The following is a 17,622-nucleotide window of genomic DNA, read 5'->3' as shown; positions in this document are numbered from 1 at the left end:
CTGGTCTCTTGATCCAGATTTATCTGAGGAGATAAATTTGCATAGTCCCCATTCCACTGTCTGAGCATGCATAGTTGCAGTGGTCTGAGATGCAAGCGAGCAAACAGAACTATGTCCATTGCCGCTACCATTAGTCCAATTACCTCCATACACTGAGCCACTGACGGCCGAGGAATGGAATGAAGTGCTCGGCAGGTGGTTAAGATATTTGATTTTCTGACCTCCGTCAGAAAAATTTTCATGTCTACTGAATCTATCAGAGTTCCCAGGAATGGAACTCTTGTGAGAGGGATAAGTGAACTTTTCTTTACGTTCACCTTCCACCCGTGAGATCTTAGAAAAGCCAACACGATGTCCGTGTGAGATTTGGCTAGTTGGTAAGTTGACGCCTGAATTAAGATATCGTCCAGATAAGGCACCACTGCTATGCCCTGTGGCCTTAGAACCGCCAAAAGGGACCCTAGCACTTTTGTGAAAATTCTGGGAGCTGTGGCCAACCCGAAAGGAAGAGCCACAATCTGGTAATGCTTGTCCAGGAAGGCGAACCTGAGGAACTGGTGATGATCTTTGTGGATAGGAATGTGAAGATATGCATCCTTCAAATCCAGGGTAGTCATATATTGACCCTCCTGGATCATTGGTAAAATAGTCCGAATGGTCTCCATCTTGAAGGATGGGACTCTGAGAAATTTGTATAGGATCTTGAGATCTAAAATCGGTCTGAAGGTTCCCTCCTTTTTGGGAACCACGAACAGATTGGAAAACCCCTGCCCCTGTTCTGTTTTTGGAACTGGACGGGTTACACCCATAGTATACAGGTCTTCTACACAGCGTAAGAACGCCTCTCTTTTTGTCTGGTTTACAGACAACCGTGAAAGATGAAATCTCCCCCTTGGAGGAGAATCTTTGAAATCTAGAAGATAACCCTGGGTCACGATTTCTAAAGCCCAGGAATCCTGAACGTCTCTTGCCCAAGCCTGAGCAAAGAGAGAAAGTATGCCCCCTACTAGACCCGGTCCCGGATCGGGGGCTGCCCCTTCATGCCGTTTTGGTGGCAGCAGCGGGCTTCTTGGCCTGTTTACCTTTATTCCAGGTCTGGTTAGGTCTCCAGACTGACTTGGATTGAGCAAAATTCCCCTCCTGCTTTGTGGAAGGGGAGGAGGTAGTGGGACCACCCTTGAAGTTTCGAAAGGAACAAAAATTATTTTGTTTGGTCCTCATCTTATTTGTCTTATCCTGAGGAAGGAAGATTATATTGGTAATGAGAAAGATGAGGCGCTAAAGAAATAACCCTGCTAGACTAGTGTTTTCCCCTCCAAGAAGACAGTAGTAGAAATTTAGTGAATATAGTCCAGCGCTAAATTAGCGCTGGACTATATTCACTACATTATCCTGAGGAAGGGCATGGCCTTTTCCTCCAGTGATGTCGGAAATGATCTCCTTTAGTTCAGGCCCGAATAGGGTCTTAGCCTTGAAAGGAATAGCTAAAAGCTTAAATTTTGATGACACATCAGCAGACCAGGACTTAAGCCATAACGCGCTAAAATGGCAAAACCTGAATTCTTTGCAGCTAATTTAGCCAGTTGAAAAGCAGCATCTGTAATAAAAGAATTAGCTAGCTTAAGAGCCCTAATTCTATCCAGAATATCATCTAATGGGGTCTCTACCTTAAGAGCCTCCTCTAGAGCCTTGAACCAAAAAGTAGCTGCAGTAGTTAAAGGAACAATGCACGCTATAGGTTGCAGAAGAAAACCCTGATGAATAAATATTTTCTTTAGAAGACCCTCTAATTTTTTATCCATAGGATCTTTGAAAGCACAACTGTCCTCAATAGGTATAGTTGTATGCTTAGCTAGAGTAGAAATAGCTCCCTCCACCTTAGGGACCATCTGCCACGAATCCCGAATGGTGTCAGATATGGGAAACATCTTCTTAAAAGTAGGAGGGGGAGAGAACGGAATGCCTGGTCTATCCCACTCCTTAGTAACAATGTCCGAAAACCTCTTAGGGACCGGAAAAACATTAGTGTAAGCAGGAACCTCTAGATATCTATCCATTTTACACAATTTCTCTGGTGGAATTACAATAGGGTCACAATCATCCAGAGTCGCTAAAACCTCCCTGAGCAACAAGCGGAGGTGTTCTAGCTTAAACTTAAAGGGACAGTCAAGTATAAATTTAACTTTCATTATTCAGATAGGACTTTTAATTTTAATTGACTTTCCAATTTACTTTTATCATCAAATTTGCTTTTTTCTCTTGGTATTCTTAGTTTAAACTAAACATAGGTAGGCTCATATGCTAATTTCTAAGCCTTTGAGGGCTGCCTCTTATCAAATGCTTTTTAAATCTCTTTTCAACACAAAGAGACAGAAAGAACACGTGGGCTATAAAGATAACACAGTGTTCAGGCACAGAAAGTTATTTAAGATCTAGCACAATACAGTGCTAAATTTAAGACAATAGATAATAAACAGTCACAGTCATGTGATCAGGGGGCTGGAAGAAGGTTCCTAGATACAAGGTAATCACAAAGGTAAAAAGTACATTAATATAACTGTGTTGGTTATGCAAAACTGGGGAATGAGTAATAAAGGGATTATCTATCTTTTAAAAAAATAACAATTATATGGTTGACTGTCCCTTTAAAAGCCATCATATCTGAGTCTGTTTGAGGGAGCATCTTTCCTGAATCAGAAAGCTCTCCCTCAAACAGCAATTCCCTCACCCCCAACTCAGAACATTGTGAGGGTACATCGGAAATGGATAATAAAGCGTCAGAGGGCTCAGCATTTACTCTCATACCGGACCTACTGCGCTTCCCCTGCAGTCCAGGCAGTTTAGATAATACTTCTGTGAGGGTAGTAGACATAACTGCGGCCATATCTTGCAGGGTGAAAGAATTAGACGCACTTGTACTTGGCGTCGCTTGTGCGGGCGTTGTGACACTTGGGGAGAATTAGATGGCATAACCTGATACTCTTCTGACTGAGAATCATCCTGCGACATACTTTTATCAGCTAAAATATGTTCTTTGCAATTTAAGGCCCTATCAGTGCATGAGGGACACATTTAAAGTGGGGGTTCCACAATGGCTTCTAAACACATGGAACATTGGCTTTCCTCAATGTCAGACATGTTAAACAGGCTAGTAATGACCACAAACAGGCTTGAAAACTCTTTATTTAGTGAAAAAATAACAATCTGAAAAAAACGGTACTGCGCCTTTAAGAGAAAAAGAGCATACAATTTTTCCAAAACTGCTTTAAAACAATAAAATTAGTCCAATTTTATGATAGAAGCAACCTAACTTAGCAGCTAAGTTTGCCCCACAAGGAAAGGAACACTTAACCCTTACCAGAAAAAAAAACGGAAAATTATATAACGTTTATTACAATAAATAACACCCCCTGCACCTCGCCACAGCCCTGCTGTGGCGCCTACCTGCCCTCCGGGGTCTGGAAAACCGGGTTATTTAAACCTTCCATTTGGCCCAATACAGCTCACAAAGGCCCACCGGAGTTGAAGCTTGCTGCTTGCCTGATAAAAACAACTGCACAACTAAGGCGCAAAAATAGGCCCCGCCCATCTCACTCGATGTCTCACAGCCCAAATGAACTGCACCAGAGCGGTCTAAAAACTAGCCATGTGGGTTCTATACCCAAAAATGAAGCCAAGTGTACCCTCTCATAAGCATGAAAAAATGTCTCTCATAAAAACATTATTTGTACTCCCAGTTATGTAAAACGTTTGCCCACAAAAATTCAAACCTCAGTGTCAACCATTTTTTCTTAGCCCATATATGCAAGCTCAGTAATACCCCTCTATACTTTAGGATTACTGCTTACCCTCTCCCTCATGGGGATACTGGCAGCCAATTCTGAAATAACACAGTCTCTCCAGAAAAAAATGACTGAACATACCTCACTGCATATAGCATGAAAAACGTTCCTCACACTGAAGTTTATTAGTACTCCTCAGCCATTCTGTGGGAACTACTCTGGATCTTAGTAACAAATGCCAAGATCATCAGCCTCCAGGCAGAAGTCTTCATCCATCTGCTGTCTGAGGGAAAATAGTAGACACTGGTACCATTTAAAATAAATAACTCTTGCTTGAAGAAAATAAAAACTAACATTTTATCACCTCTTTTACTTTACCCTTCCTATTACTTAGAGTAGGCAAAGAGAATGACTGGGGGGTGGAGTCAAGGGAGGAGCTATATAGACAGCTCTGCTGTGGTGCTCTTTGCCACTTCCTGTTAGCAGGAGGATAATATCCCACAAGTAAAGGATGAATCCGTGGACTCGTCGTATCTTATAGAAGAAATTTGGGTTTCATATCCCTTTAATTATTGACTCCAAAACACTGGCTGGTGGTTAATGATGTCAATATTTCAGATGCTAAATAGATTTTATATCCCATAATGTTCATGTATGTTCTAGTAAAATTATTTTTTTTTACTTTCTAGCATAACATTATCAGAATATTTAATGTAAAAAAAATGATTTAAAGAGACAGTAAAGTCATAATTAAATATTCATGATTTAGATCCTGGTTTCTCAACAGCCGGGCTGTGGTCCAGTGCCAGGCCTTGACAACCCTGCCGGTGTGCCACGACCAGACATGCCTCCCACTCCACATATAAGAAATACCGGGCAGGCCTGTCAGATGTGCACATATGTGTGTGTGTGTGTGTGTATATATATATATATATATATATATCTATATGTAGGCAAGAAATATTGATTAAGCACATCTAATAAAAGCATATGTTTTTAAAATGCACATATTGTGGAGTGCTGTCAAAGTGACCAAAATACATATATAATTTAGAAACAGGTATTGGCGCACCTCAAAACACATGAGACCACAAATTATTTCACATATTTAAACTTTTTTCCTTTTTTCTTAATGCTGCAAAAAATTTAAATATGTGAAATAATTTGTGGTCTCATGTGTTTTGAGGTGCGCCAATACCTGTTTCTAAATTATATGTATGTATATATATATATATATATATATATATACCGTATTTTTCGCTCCATAAGACGCACTTTTTTCCCCTTCAAAAGTAAGGGGAAATGTCTGTGCGTCTAATGGAGCGAATGTGACTGGCCTTTGATAGCGAGTGCTACAGTGACGTAGTGTTCGATAAATATGGTGCAAACTTTTTTTCTTTCATGTGAGGTAAATGCTGGCAACGTTATTTGTGCCTTGAATTTGAAGTAGCAGAAAGCCTGAGAAGTTAGAACTGAGTTTGTGAAAATTTGTGGAAAAAAACCCATCTTCAATTTAGTATTATGTTTTATTAGTTTAGCATAAAATGTCTTTTTGTGATCGCAGATTGTAATAATGGCATGATCTGAATTCACATATGGTCTGGAAGGGGTATATATATATACATATATATATGGTATATGTATTCTACAAGAACTCAGCTGAATGGTAAAGAAGGGGTTAACTCCTCATTCAGATACTAGGTCACTATGGAATGTAGAAAGATCACATTACCAGACCCCCATCTGAGAAGGATGACCAGCTGGCTTAAGATCCTTTGTCTAAGGCTAATGCCATTCCCTACCCCCAAAGCACATGCAGGATGAAACCATATACTCTTAAAATTACAATGAGGGCTTGCTTATGAGTGACATCATCATTGTGGGAGGGATGAAAAACTTACAATAAAAGTAGCAGGAATACTGGAGTTCACCCTCTCTCTTTCACTCTTTTTCAATTGGAATGGTGACCACAGCTAACATCAGAAGTAAGTGATCCTTACAGACACATAATTTCAGCACACCATACTTTCACATAGATTGGGCAAATGTATTAGTGTAATATTGATGTATAGTTCACTGCTGAGTATTTATAAGTGATTTGCATATGTGTAATTTATATTTAATCTGCATATTGTAATAATGTTTAATTAGCCTCATTGTAATAAAAGTTTTGTTACTGCTGGAATAAGACTTTGTGAGTTTATGACCTTACAAGTAGTTTAAGCTAGTGATTGTGTGTTAATATTATATAGTGGGTATAATAATTCATAAGGGATTATTAAATGTAATATTAGCCTTTCACTAAAGTGTATAGCAAATAGATACTAAGATTTATAGAGTCTTAGGGACCATTTAAATGCAGTTATTTCATTGGCGAGCCAGCGAATTTTCTTACCAACTACACTTGTTTTAAGGGGGGACTAATCCAGGTTCTTTTTATAATACAAGTGTGATTTTTGGACGAAAATTGAACCTAGTTTTTGCTATACTGTTTTTGAGTTGAGCGTTTCAGCAGTAAAGTCTTTGGCCAAGACTACAGATCCAGAGAGGCATTACCTAAGGATCAGTTGAACCAGACGCAGAGAAAATCATATCGCGCAGGACGTGAATCTGATTTGCTGGCAGTCTGAAGACACTTTAAAGTGTGAGTATGGAATTAATTGTTAAATATGCAGAATGTAGCACATTTGAGCCTGTTGTTGATGAAAATACTGACATAGTTAAAAGACTGAAAGATGTGTGGTTGCAATGTGAGAATGAGAATAAGCTTATTGATAAAAAAAGGTTTTGTTTAACAAAAGAAAAATCCAAATTACAGAATTGCATGAAACTGTTGTTAGCTATCAAAGACCAAATGAATAGAGCAATCTTTGAACATTCTCCCCCAATAGCCATGTTAACAGAGATCAATTGTAACACATTAGATGAGAATTGCCCCACATGTGGGGTAAATGCAGAATATATTAATACTTTAGAAGAAAATTATGACGCAAGAGGCCAACTTATTGCTTCATTGAGACAGGGACTTGCAAACTTAACCCCTGTTGCAGTATTAAATGAGGACAATGCATGTGTGTCGCAGGAAGATGGGGCACATGTTGATGGGGGAAGGGTGCAAAGCCCACATGTTGATGGGGGGAGGGTGCCTATTCCACACAGTGAGGAAAGATTGAATCACACACAAAATACAGAGAGCACACACATTCCAATACTAACCCCACAGATAACTAGGCCAAGAACATTAAACACAGAACATCAAACAGATACTTTATCACTAACACCCAGTGTAAGATCCAGGGGAAGAAATTTAACTCAATCGCAAAATTTACTTTTTTCTACCACCTCTGCTGAAACATCATCCCTGGTATCAACTACCCTTATAAAACAAGATAGAGATAAAGTAATGAGACAACTGGTAAAGTTAAAACCTCTCTTTCCAGTGTATGATGTTAAAGCAGATGTTTTCACTAACATGTCAAATTTTGAGTCTGCAGTAAAACAATACATGCTGTCACATAAGGAAGCATGCTTTTTGTTAAAAATGTGGCTTCCAGGCAGCATTGCAGCTAGATTACAATCACCAGTTGCAGGCCCAGTTAATTTGAACACAGATTGGTTTAAGGAGGATAAATGGGGTTCAGATGGGGACAGATTAAAAGCTGTTTGTAAACTAGTGACAGGGAGTAGAGATTTGGACAGTCACTCTCTTGCAGAAATGCAAGTAGCATTAAATGATGACCCATGGGTATTTGCAGCTAAATTTGAACAATTATATAGACTGACACACAGAATTTCACCAGAACAAACACCTCATGATATGTTGCAGTATTTAATTAAAAAATTCACATATTTGGAACCTAGCATACAAATGATGGCTGAGGAAAAGAATACACTAGAGGGTGTGTTATCTATTATAGGTAAGGCTAGGCAGAACATTTTAAAGAAAAAGAACACAGGGCAACACAGAATTGCTGTGGTAACCACTAATGAAGGGAAACAAAAATATTCAGAGGGTCCCTTCAAAGGTACTTGCCATTACTGCAATAAATATGGGCACAGACGAGTAGATTGCAGATTCTTAAAGAGAATTCAGAAGGAAACTGAGGGAGGGCAGGAAAGATTACATCCCTCTGCACCTCCAAAAGAAAGCTATGCACATAATTGGGTAGGGAAAAATAACAAGATTAAGCCCCCAGATAAAACAGGACAGGAATACACCGCAAAGCTTAGGCCTGGTACTAATCTGTATGGCCCAGCGCATGAGGCTTTGAGAGTGATGACTGTGGGGGGAGGGGAAGTGGGATATCATGAAAAGAATTATGAAAATAATTCTCCTCTGATATCCTGCTCTGACTGACTACCTCAGGCCCTGGATGACATGGTCCCTATATGTAACACCTTTAGGGATCATTCTGGACGTCCCTGTGTCTATGGTGTGATTGAGGGCCATCGCACAAAACTCCTCATAGACACAGGAGCTTCAGTAACTTTGACAGACTTACCATTAAGTCCCCCACAAGGGACAAGACAGACATTTCTTGTGGGACTTGGGGGATCCCAGTCCCAAGCATCCCTTATCCCAAATGTGACTATGACACTAGGTAATCAGTGGACTAAGGAAATTCCCATTTGGCAGAGCAAAAACACAGAGGGTACAATACTTGGTGCTGATATAATGAGATCAGAAGGGATGATAGTGGACCTATGTAACAATGTTTTGTGGAGGGATACTAGAGGGAGAAAACCTGTAATATTAGATGACTCTTACATCAGTCCCATAGCATCCATTGCATCAATTCCTTCAGAAAGGGTGTGGCCGGATACTGAAAGTCACCCTGATTTGAAGAGATTGGTCATGGATTTCCCTGACATATGGGCTCAACATAAGAATGATTGTGGCATATTAAAAGGCATTGAAATCAATATTGTAGGCCCTGACCCCCCTCCACAAAGACAGTATCGTTTTCCAGCAGAAGCTATTGAACCTGTGAGGCAAATTATTAGTCAGCTTGAAAGCCAAGGGATAATTAGGAAATGTTCCTCCTCTAATAATTCTCCTTTGTGGCCAGTAAGGAAAGCAAATAATACTTGGAGGTTAACTGCTGATTTTCGTATGGTGAATAAAGTTACCCCACCTGTTACAAATCTAGTTGCTTCTACTCCTGAAGTGGTATCCAAACTGAGTGCCACATGTAGGTGGTATTCTGTTCTGGATATAAGTAATGGTTTTTGGAGTGTCAGACTAGCCCCAGAGTGCCAATATAAGTTTGCTTTCTGCTTTGATAACATGCAATTTTGTTTCAATTCGCTTCCTCAGGGCTTCCACAGCTCGCCTACATACTTTCACCAAGCATTAGCAGAGGTATTAAAAACATTCTCAGTCCCAGAAAGTATCATACAGTATGTAGATGATATTTTGTTACAAACAGAGACAGTAGAGGAACATTTGGAGCGGCTGAATGAACTGTTTGGCTTGATTGCTGAATCTGGCCTCAAGTTAAACACTTCGAAAGTACAATTAATGAGACAAAAGGTGACATTTTTGGGAGTATCAATACAAAGGGGTACAAGATGCCCTACTAGAGAACGAGTTACAGCCATACTTCAGGTGCCCAGACCTTTGCATAGGCAGTCCTTAAGACAATTCTTAGGCTTGGTAAATTTTTCTCGTGATTTCATTGAAGGGTTTGCTGAAAAAGCAAAACCTCTCTATGATCTTTTGAAAGGGGAGGATGTTGGGAAAATTCCTTGGAATACAGAACATGAGGAAGCATTTAAAGTGTTAAAGGAAGGTTTAGCATCAGCCCCTGCCCTTGCCACAGTGGAGAGGGAGGCCCCTTTTGCTTTACAAACATACACATCTGACACTTCAATTTCCACAGTCCTACTGCAGGAGAAGGCTGAAAAATGGAGGCCTGTTGGCTATTTTTCCAGGCTTCTTACTCCAGTAGAGAAAGGTTATGACGCATGTATCAAGGCTTTGTTAGGGGTGCATTGGTCAGTTCAGGCTACTGAGCATATAGTGGGATTTGGGAAGCTCATCCTCCAAACACCACATACCCCTATAAAGCTGTTATTGGAGAAATCATTAAGTGGGGTTTCAACACAAAGAGTGACTAGGTGGTTAATAGATTTGCAACATCGTGACATCACTGTACAACACAATGCAAAATACACATTACCCCAACTAATGCACACTCAGGGTGAACCCCATGACTGCACAGAGACATTCACACACAGGGAAACGCCTCATAAATTGTTCAGGGACAAAACTTCTCCCCAGGATTTACAAATTTATGTAGATGGCTCAAGATTTTGGCAGGATGGTCAATTTAATACTGGTTTTGCTATTTGGGTCCCCTCGCAACAATTAGCTCTTAAATTTATGTTACCAAGATCATTCTCAGCACAGAGAGCAGAATTAGAAGCCATTTCTATGGCTTGCCACAGGTTTGACACACAAGACATTTGTATATACAGTGACAGTGCCTATGTGACCAGATCACTGACAGAGTACTTACCAATTTGGAATCTAAGAGGAATGGTAGACTCAGCAGGCAAACCATTGTCACATGTTCAAGCCCTTAAGAAATTGGTAGATTGGGGAACACAGCACCCATTGCAGTCAGCTATTGTTAAAGTTAAGGCACACACACATTTCACAGATGCACATTCACAAGGGAATGCACATGTGGACATGTTAGCCAAACAGGCAGCTGTAGATGGGGAACCATGGCAATCAGATGAGAATGACAGTGAGACACAGGAAGCATGGAGAGAGCATGTTACATCTAAAGATACAATGGTACACATAGCAAAGATTACAATGGTAGATTCAGAGGTACCTGATTTGAAAACAGAACAAGCTAAAGATCCTAACCTTTTCCCTCTGTTACAGGAACAGCAAACACTCCCAAATGGTTATTCAATTTGTAATGGGTTAATATGTTACTCTAATCCCATTGATCCACAGGCTAAATTGGTTTTTGTGGTCCCGAGTCATTTGCAGGGACCTATAACACAGCAAACACATTCTTTTCTTGGGCATATTGGGCAAAGTGCATTAGAGTACCATTTAAGGCAAAAATTTCATTGGCCAGATTTAGCAGAAACCTGTTTAAAATGTGTACAAGAATGTTTAATTTGTGCTCAAATTAATCCACGCCCTAAAGGTCAGAGACCCATTCTCCAGAGAATACCAGTAGCAGATGGCCCCTGGAAAGCTATCCAAATTGATTTTATAGGCCCACTTCCACTATCAAAGGGGGGTCTCAGGTATGCCCTAGTAATTGTAGATATTTTTTCAAAATGGGTTGAGGCTATTCCACTTCGTTGTGATACTGCACAGGCTACTGCCAGAGCACTGTGGGAACATGTTTTCTCAAGATGGGGGTTTCCAACACTCATTGAATCAGACAGGGGTACACATTTTACAGGTCAGGTAATGCAAAATCTCTGTGCCCTACTGGGAATACAGACAAGATTTCATGTACCATATCATCCACAATCCTCTGGTATAGTTGAGCGCATGAATCGCACATTAAAAACAAAATTGTCAAAAATGCTTTCCCAGTATGGTAAATCATGGGTCACACATCTTCCAGCAGTTCTAATGGCTATTAGAGCTACACCATCAAATGCTACCAAGTGTTCTCCCTATGAGCTCATGACAGGGAGAAAGATGGCATTAGGCCACCCAGGTGAACCACAATTGTCTACTCCCTTGAGAGAATCTGTGTCTAGAGATCAATATCTCTCCCAAATTCAGGAGCAGTTGAGCTCACTGCTAATTTTTGCTGCCTCTAATATGGCCCCAACAGATTGTAAATTTTCATCTACACCTCAAACACCTCTGTTTGAGAAGGGGGGATTGATCATGATTAAAAATTTTCGCAAAAATTCTCCCTGGGATGCAAATTGGGAAGGACCTTATAGAATTTTGGACAAATTGGGTAATACTGTAATTAAAATAGAAAGATCAACCCCTGGGAAAACCAGAAGGCAGCCTGGTTACAAATGGGTCCATGTTGACCAATGTAAATTGTATAGAGGGACAGCTGTCCCAGATGTAGATATTTCTGCTAAGAACTGATATTCTCTTAATCTTTTTTTGACAGATTTCATTATGTGGAGCCTGAGAGGAATGATCGCCACAAACCTATTTGTATTTGTGTGGGTGTTATTGCAAAAACTTCCAATCTGTGACTGTAATGAACTTTCAATCACAAACCTCACAAGGAGTCGTAGATGGAGCTCAAGCAGCATCATCAGAGGATGGACAGGCTTATGGAGCTCTCAAGACCTTCACAAAGATTGTTTGGGAAAATTGACTTTTAATGTGGGTGGGAAAATTGAAATATTTGCAGAAAAACATCAAGACAATTTAATTGGTTTTTGGAGGGTCAATCAGGGTAATAAAGTTGAATGGGAATGTAAGTGGGTGGCTTGGGGAAAATGGACTGTAGGTCTGGTGGGAGAAGGTGTTTCTGTGTCTACAACATTTACAAATCCTATTCACACTATAAATGGCGATAACTATAATATAACCAAGGTTATATTTGAACAACAAATTGGAGAAGGGATTAATTGGAGGGTTACAGCTGCCAACTTTGGTGGAGGGATTGAAGTATACTTAAAAATAGACCAAATAAAGGAAACAACCACATTTACGCCTTTGATCTATTCTACTTTAATCACTACACCAAAGATGAAACATTATGACAATACTCCAATGTGTAAGGGGAAAAGTGTTGTTTCTAGTGGTCCATTTCAAACAAGTACAATCAAGCCAACTCCAGTATTGAGGGATGCCACATTCCAATTTATCACGTGGAAGATTAAAATAATAGATTGGCTAGTTTCCACACATTACCAAAATTGTTCCAGAATTACTGCCACTATGGAAAAAGCATTAGTTAAGTGGGCAGAAGGTACTAGGAGAAGGACTAGGAGGGATATCATGGATACAGTTTTGGGAGGTGTGGGAACAGGGCTAGGTGTGGTAAATTCCATTGACATATCCAGCTTAACAGCAACCTTACAGTCTCAGGGGATGTTAAATGCAAAAGGGATTCATACGCAACAAATGATAAACACTCTGGTAGAGACACTGACACAGACAGTCATTCAGGTTCAGGGTCCTGCCATTCAACATACAGAGGAAATACTGATAGGAGTAATTAGCAGGTTAAGGGAAGTATCCTGGGATTTTGTGTGTATTTCCATGCAAACAGAATTATCAACTGACTTTAAATTAATAGCACAGGCTATGGAAAATAACCATACACCTTTGGGAGGGTGGGAGCAGTCTGTTGTTAACAGTTTTGCATCAAAACACAGAGAATTATGGTTAAACAGTTGGTTGGGATGCAGGGAAAATATATGCAGGGCTACTTCACTTGTGCCCACTAGTGGTACCTATCAGAATGTTTATCATTTGTTTTCACTAGAAACACCTGTCACAGAATCTCATGTTTTGCATCATGAGTTAGAGTTCCCAAATTTTATATGGAATGGTTCCCATATGGAACAGGTAGATATGTCTGGCTGCATAAGGTTTCCTTCTAAAATTTTATGTCTACCCAACCAGGCAAGAATAATTTTTGATTCCTGCTGGCATAATCACTCATATTGCAATGGTTTTGTGGAGAAAGTTAATCCCCAAGATATGATTTTTCCCTTAGGACAAGGAAAGGTGTGTTTTGTTGCATTGAAGCCTAAAGATGAAGTGCATGTATGGTTTGACAGGTGTAATTCAAGGGAACAAATCACACCAGGGATTTATTGTATTACTGGGTACCCTGTGAGGATAAGTTCACTACAGTTTAACTTCACTGTCCCACAGTTACTCACATATAACGCTACCTTGGGGGCTCCACTCATAACCCCAATATTAGTAGATGATGCACCTTGGCAAAAATGGGTAACCTTATTGCAAAAAGACTCTGTGTTACTAGAACATCTTAAAAATTTTGGGGAACGTGTTCATGTAAATTTCTACCATCAGGAACAAGAACTACAAAGGATTGAACATACTTTTACGGAGATGTCAAGTGCAACCTGGTGGCAGAAATTAGCAAATTCCTTTTCGAAACAGTCATCATGGGGTTCTGCATTGGGAAATCTGTTTATACATCCATTTATAATCATATTATTTATTTCTATATTATGTATAATTATTCAAATTTGTATGTGTTGTTATTTAAAATCATTAATTGCACGTGTATATCACTTATATTATGGTATGCGAATGGAAGCGTCTTTAGTACACTAATATAGCCATCACACATAGGTGGGGTTAGGAATCTTCCATCAGATTCACTCATATAAAACAACCATTGGAATGGAAGGGTATGGTAACCTCCATTGCCAAAAGGGGGGAATGTAATAATGGCATGATCTGAATTCACATATGGTCTGGAAGGGGTATATATATATACATATATATATGGTATATGTATTCTACAAGAACTCAGCTGAATGGTAAAGAAGGGGTTAACTCCTCATTCAGATACTAGGTCACTATGGAATGTAGAAAGATCACATTACCAGACCCCCATCTGAGAAGGATGACCAGCTGGCTTAAGATCCTTTGTCTAAGGCTAATGCCATTCCCTACCCCCAAAGCACATGCAGGATGAAACCATATACTCTTAAAATTACAATGAGGGCTTGCTTATGAGTGACATCATCATTGTGGGAGGGATGAAAAACTTACAATAAAAGTAGCAGGAATACTGGAGTTCACCCTCTCTCTTTCACTCTTTTTCAATTGGAATGGTGACCACAGCTAACATCAGAAGTAAGTGATCCTTACAGACACATAATTTCAGCACACCATACTTTCACATAGATTGGGCAAATGTATTAGTGTAATATTGATGTATAGTTCACTGCTGAGTATTTATAAGTGATTTGCATATGTGTAATTTATATTTAATCTGCATATTGTAATAATGTTTAATTAGCCTCATTGTAATAAAAGTTTTGTTACTGCTGGAATAAGACTTTGTGAGTTTATGACCTTACAAGTAGTTTAAGCTAGTGATTGTGTGTTAATATTATATAGTGGGTATAATAATTCATAAGGGATTATTAAATGTAATATTAGCCTTTCACTAAAGTGTATAGCAAATAGATACTAAGATTTATAGAGTCTTAGGGACCATTTAAATGCAGTTATTTCACAGATGAATAATATAACAAAAAATAAATAACATAAAATCAATGTAATGACTCTTTAGCTATGTACAGAATCTGTCCTGGATTGAGGGGGCCGAAGTGGACGGGCACACACAGTATGAGTGTCAGTCATTCAATTAAAAATGACTTCCTGTCCTGATAATAATTATATTGGCATCAATTCATGGTTAAACTGCAGGCAAGCAACCAGCACCCAGGTTCTTTATTCCACACTGTTGACTGCTGTTCTACACCATTTGATTCAAATTATTTTTTTTATTGTTTTTTCCCTCTAAAAACTAGGTGTGTCTTATAGTCAGGTGTGCGACTTATGGGGCGAAAAATACGTATATATATATATATATATATGTCTATATATATATATGTGTGTGTGTGTGTGTGTTTGTCTATATATATATATATATATATATATATATATATATATATATATATATATATATATATATATATATATATATATATATATATATATATAAAAACATAATTTATGTAAGAACTTCATTTCTTTCATAGTGGCAAGAGTCCAAATTTGCAAAGCAGCAACTTGGTCTTCTTTGCATACTTTTACAAAATATTACCATTTTGATGTGTTTGCTTCTTCGGAAGCAGCCTTTGGTTATAAAGGTTCTTCAGGCAGTTTGATTCTAGTGAATTTGATGTGAGTTTTTTTAAATTTTTTATTATTTTTTTTAAATTTAATTTCTCAGCGGATTTAGCTGTTGTTAATTTATCCCTCCTTCTCTAGTGACTCGTGGATTTCCACATCTTGGGTATTATATCCCATACGTCACTAGCTCATGGACTCTTGCCACTTACATGAAAGAAACATAATTTATGTAAGAACTTACCTGATAAATTAATTTCTTTCATAGTGGCATAAGTCCATGAGACCCACCCTACTTTTTGTGGTTATGATTTTTTTGTATAAAGCACTTTATTTTTTTCCAGTTCCTCTTTTTGTATGCTTTTTACTCCTTTTACGCCTCACTTCTTGGCTACACGTTAAACTAAGGTATGAGTGAGGTGGGAGGTGTATTTATAGACATTTTGAGGTTTGGGAAACTTTGCCCCCTCCTGGAAGGAATGTATATCCCATACGTCACTAGCTCATGGACTCTTGCCACTTACATGAAAGAAATACACACACACACTTACCTAATAATTGCCCTCATCTAACTCTGTACTAACATTCTCACCTTTGCATCCCTTACCTCCTGTTTCTCACCCTCCTACCCATCTAGATTGTAAGCTCCCACCAGAATAGGGCCCTCAATTCCCCATTGTATTTGTTTGTTAAACAGTGCAGTGTCTTGTATTGTATTGTATCACCGTTGTATCATTGTACCCATGGATAGCGCTGCGGAATCTGTTGGCGTTTTATAAATAAATAATTATAATATATATATATACGTATACACATGTATGTATGCATGTATGATTGTCATTGGTTCACCCATGTGTTCAGTTAGAAACCAGTAGTGCATTGCTGTTACTTCAACAAATGATACAAAAAAATGAAGCTAATTTGATAATAGAAGTAAACTAGAAGTTGTTTAAAATTGTATGTTCTACATAAACTATGAAAGAGAAATTTTAGGTTCCATGTCCCTGTAAGTCACATTTCAGAAAAAAAAAGTATGTGCCAGTTATCGTTACCTTGATAATGTAAAATACCTTATCAAGGATGAGTCATCAACAAAAACAATTGAAAAGTTAGGACAAAATGAATATTAGCAAAGCTGTTGACACTCAGATTTCTCTAAAATGTCAAGAAAAAAAAAGTTATTGCAGACTTTATTAACAAGTAAACATGCCAGGAACACTGTAAATGACAAGATAATGTCTTTGAAAATAGTTTCTTATCAATCTGCCAAACGTATCCATTTAGATGAGAGTAATCGTTAAAAATCTGATATGTAATTTTCCCTTCAAAAAGTGACTATAAAACAGAATCCCAAGTGAACACAGATGCAAGAAAAGTGCATTAATTTTCTCTATGAATTTGCTGCAAACTTTTCCTTTAAAGGGACATAATACTCATATGCTAAATCACTTGAAACTGATGCAGTATAACTGTAAAAGCTGACAGGAAAATATCACCTGAGCATCTCTATGTAAAAAATGAAGATATTTTACCTCACAATCTCCTCAGCTCAGCAGAGTAAGTTCTGTGTAAAAAGTTATACTTCACCTGCTCCCAGCTGCAGGTAAAAATAAAAAAAAATGAAGAATTGAACAGCAGCCAATCAGCATCAGCAGTGTTGAGGTCATGAACTCTTACTGTGATCTCATGAGATTTGACTTAACTCTCATGAGATTTCATAGTAAGCTTCCTTTACCTGATTGGTGAAATAATATGAGAGTTCACGAGGCTCATCCCCTAAGCTGTCCTAGGACAGACACACTAAAATGCTGCTTAGAAATCCTTTACAATGGGATGTGGCTACTGAGGAACTTTTGAGGTAAAATATCTTTCTTTTTTACATAGAGATGTTCAGGAGATATTTTCTAGTCAGCTTTTTACAGCTATGCTGCATCACTTTCAAGTGTTTAAACATTTGGGTATTATGGCCCTTTAAGGTAGCATACATAGCTTTTTTACATGAAAAAATATGTCTTTGAAAGGGAAGGTTGAAAA

At 38.6% G+C, this 17,622-nt stretch overlaps 2 protein-coding genes across 3 annotated transcripts in view; one reads left to right on the top strand and one right to left on the bottom strand.

Moving 5' to 3' along the window:
- STXBP5 (syntaxin binding protein 5) overlaps positions 1-17,622 on the bottom strand; it is a 1,442,716-nt gene that overhangs the window by 424,126 nt on the left and 1,000,968 nt on the right. The gene's annotated exons all lie outside the window — the stretch shown is intronic.
- Positions 5,354-14,786, top strand: LOC128657443 (uncharacterized). The gene is made up of 2 exons (XM_053711796.1): positions 5,354-6,426; positions 11,900-14,786. The coding sequence occupies exon 2, from the start codon at positions 11,908-11,910 to the stop codon at positions 14,053-14,055; it is 2,148 nt and encodes a 715-aa protein (XP_053567771.1). The 5' UTR covers positions 5,354-6,426; positions 11,900-11,907; the 3' UTR covers positions 14,056-14,786.

The sequence above is a fragment of the Bombina bombina genome, chromosome 4 (genome assembly GCF_027579735.1).
Source record: "Bombina bombina isolate aBomBom1 chromosome 4, aBomBom1.pri, whole genome shotgun sequence".
NCBI classification, from domain to species: domain Eukaryota; kingdom Metazoa; phylum Chordata; class Amphibia; order Anura; family Bombinatoridae; genus Bombina; species Bombina bombina.
Note: the sequence above shows the minus strand (reverse complement) of the source record. Positions and strands in the feature narration are given on the sequence as shown.

Coding starts and splice junctions, on each gene's coding strand:
- LOC128657443 (XM_053711796.1), top strand. CDS start 11,908: ATGTGGAGCCTGAGAGGAATGATCGCCACAAACCTATTTGTATTTGTG.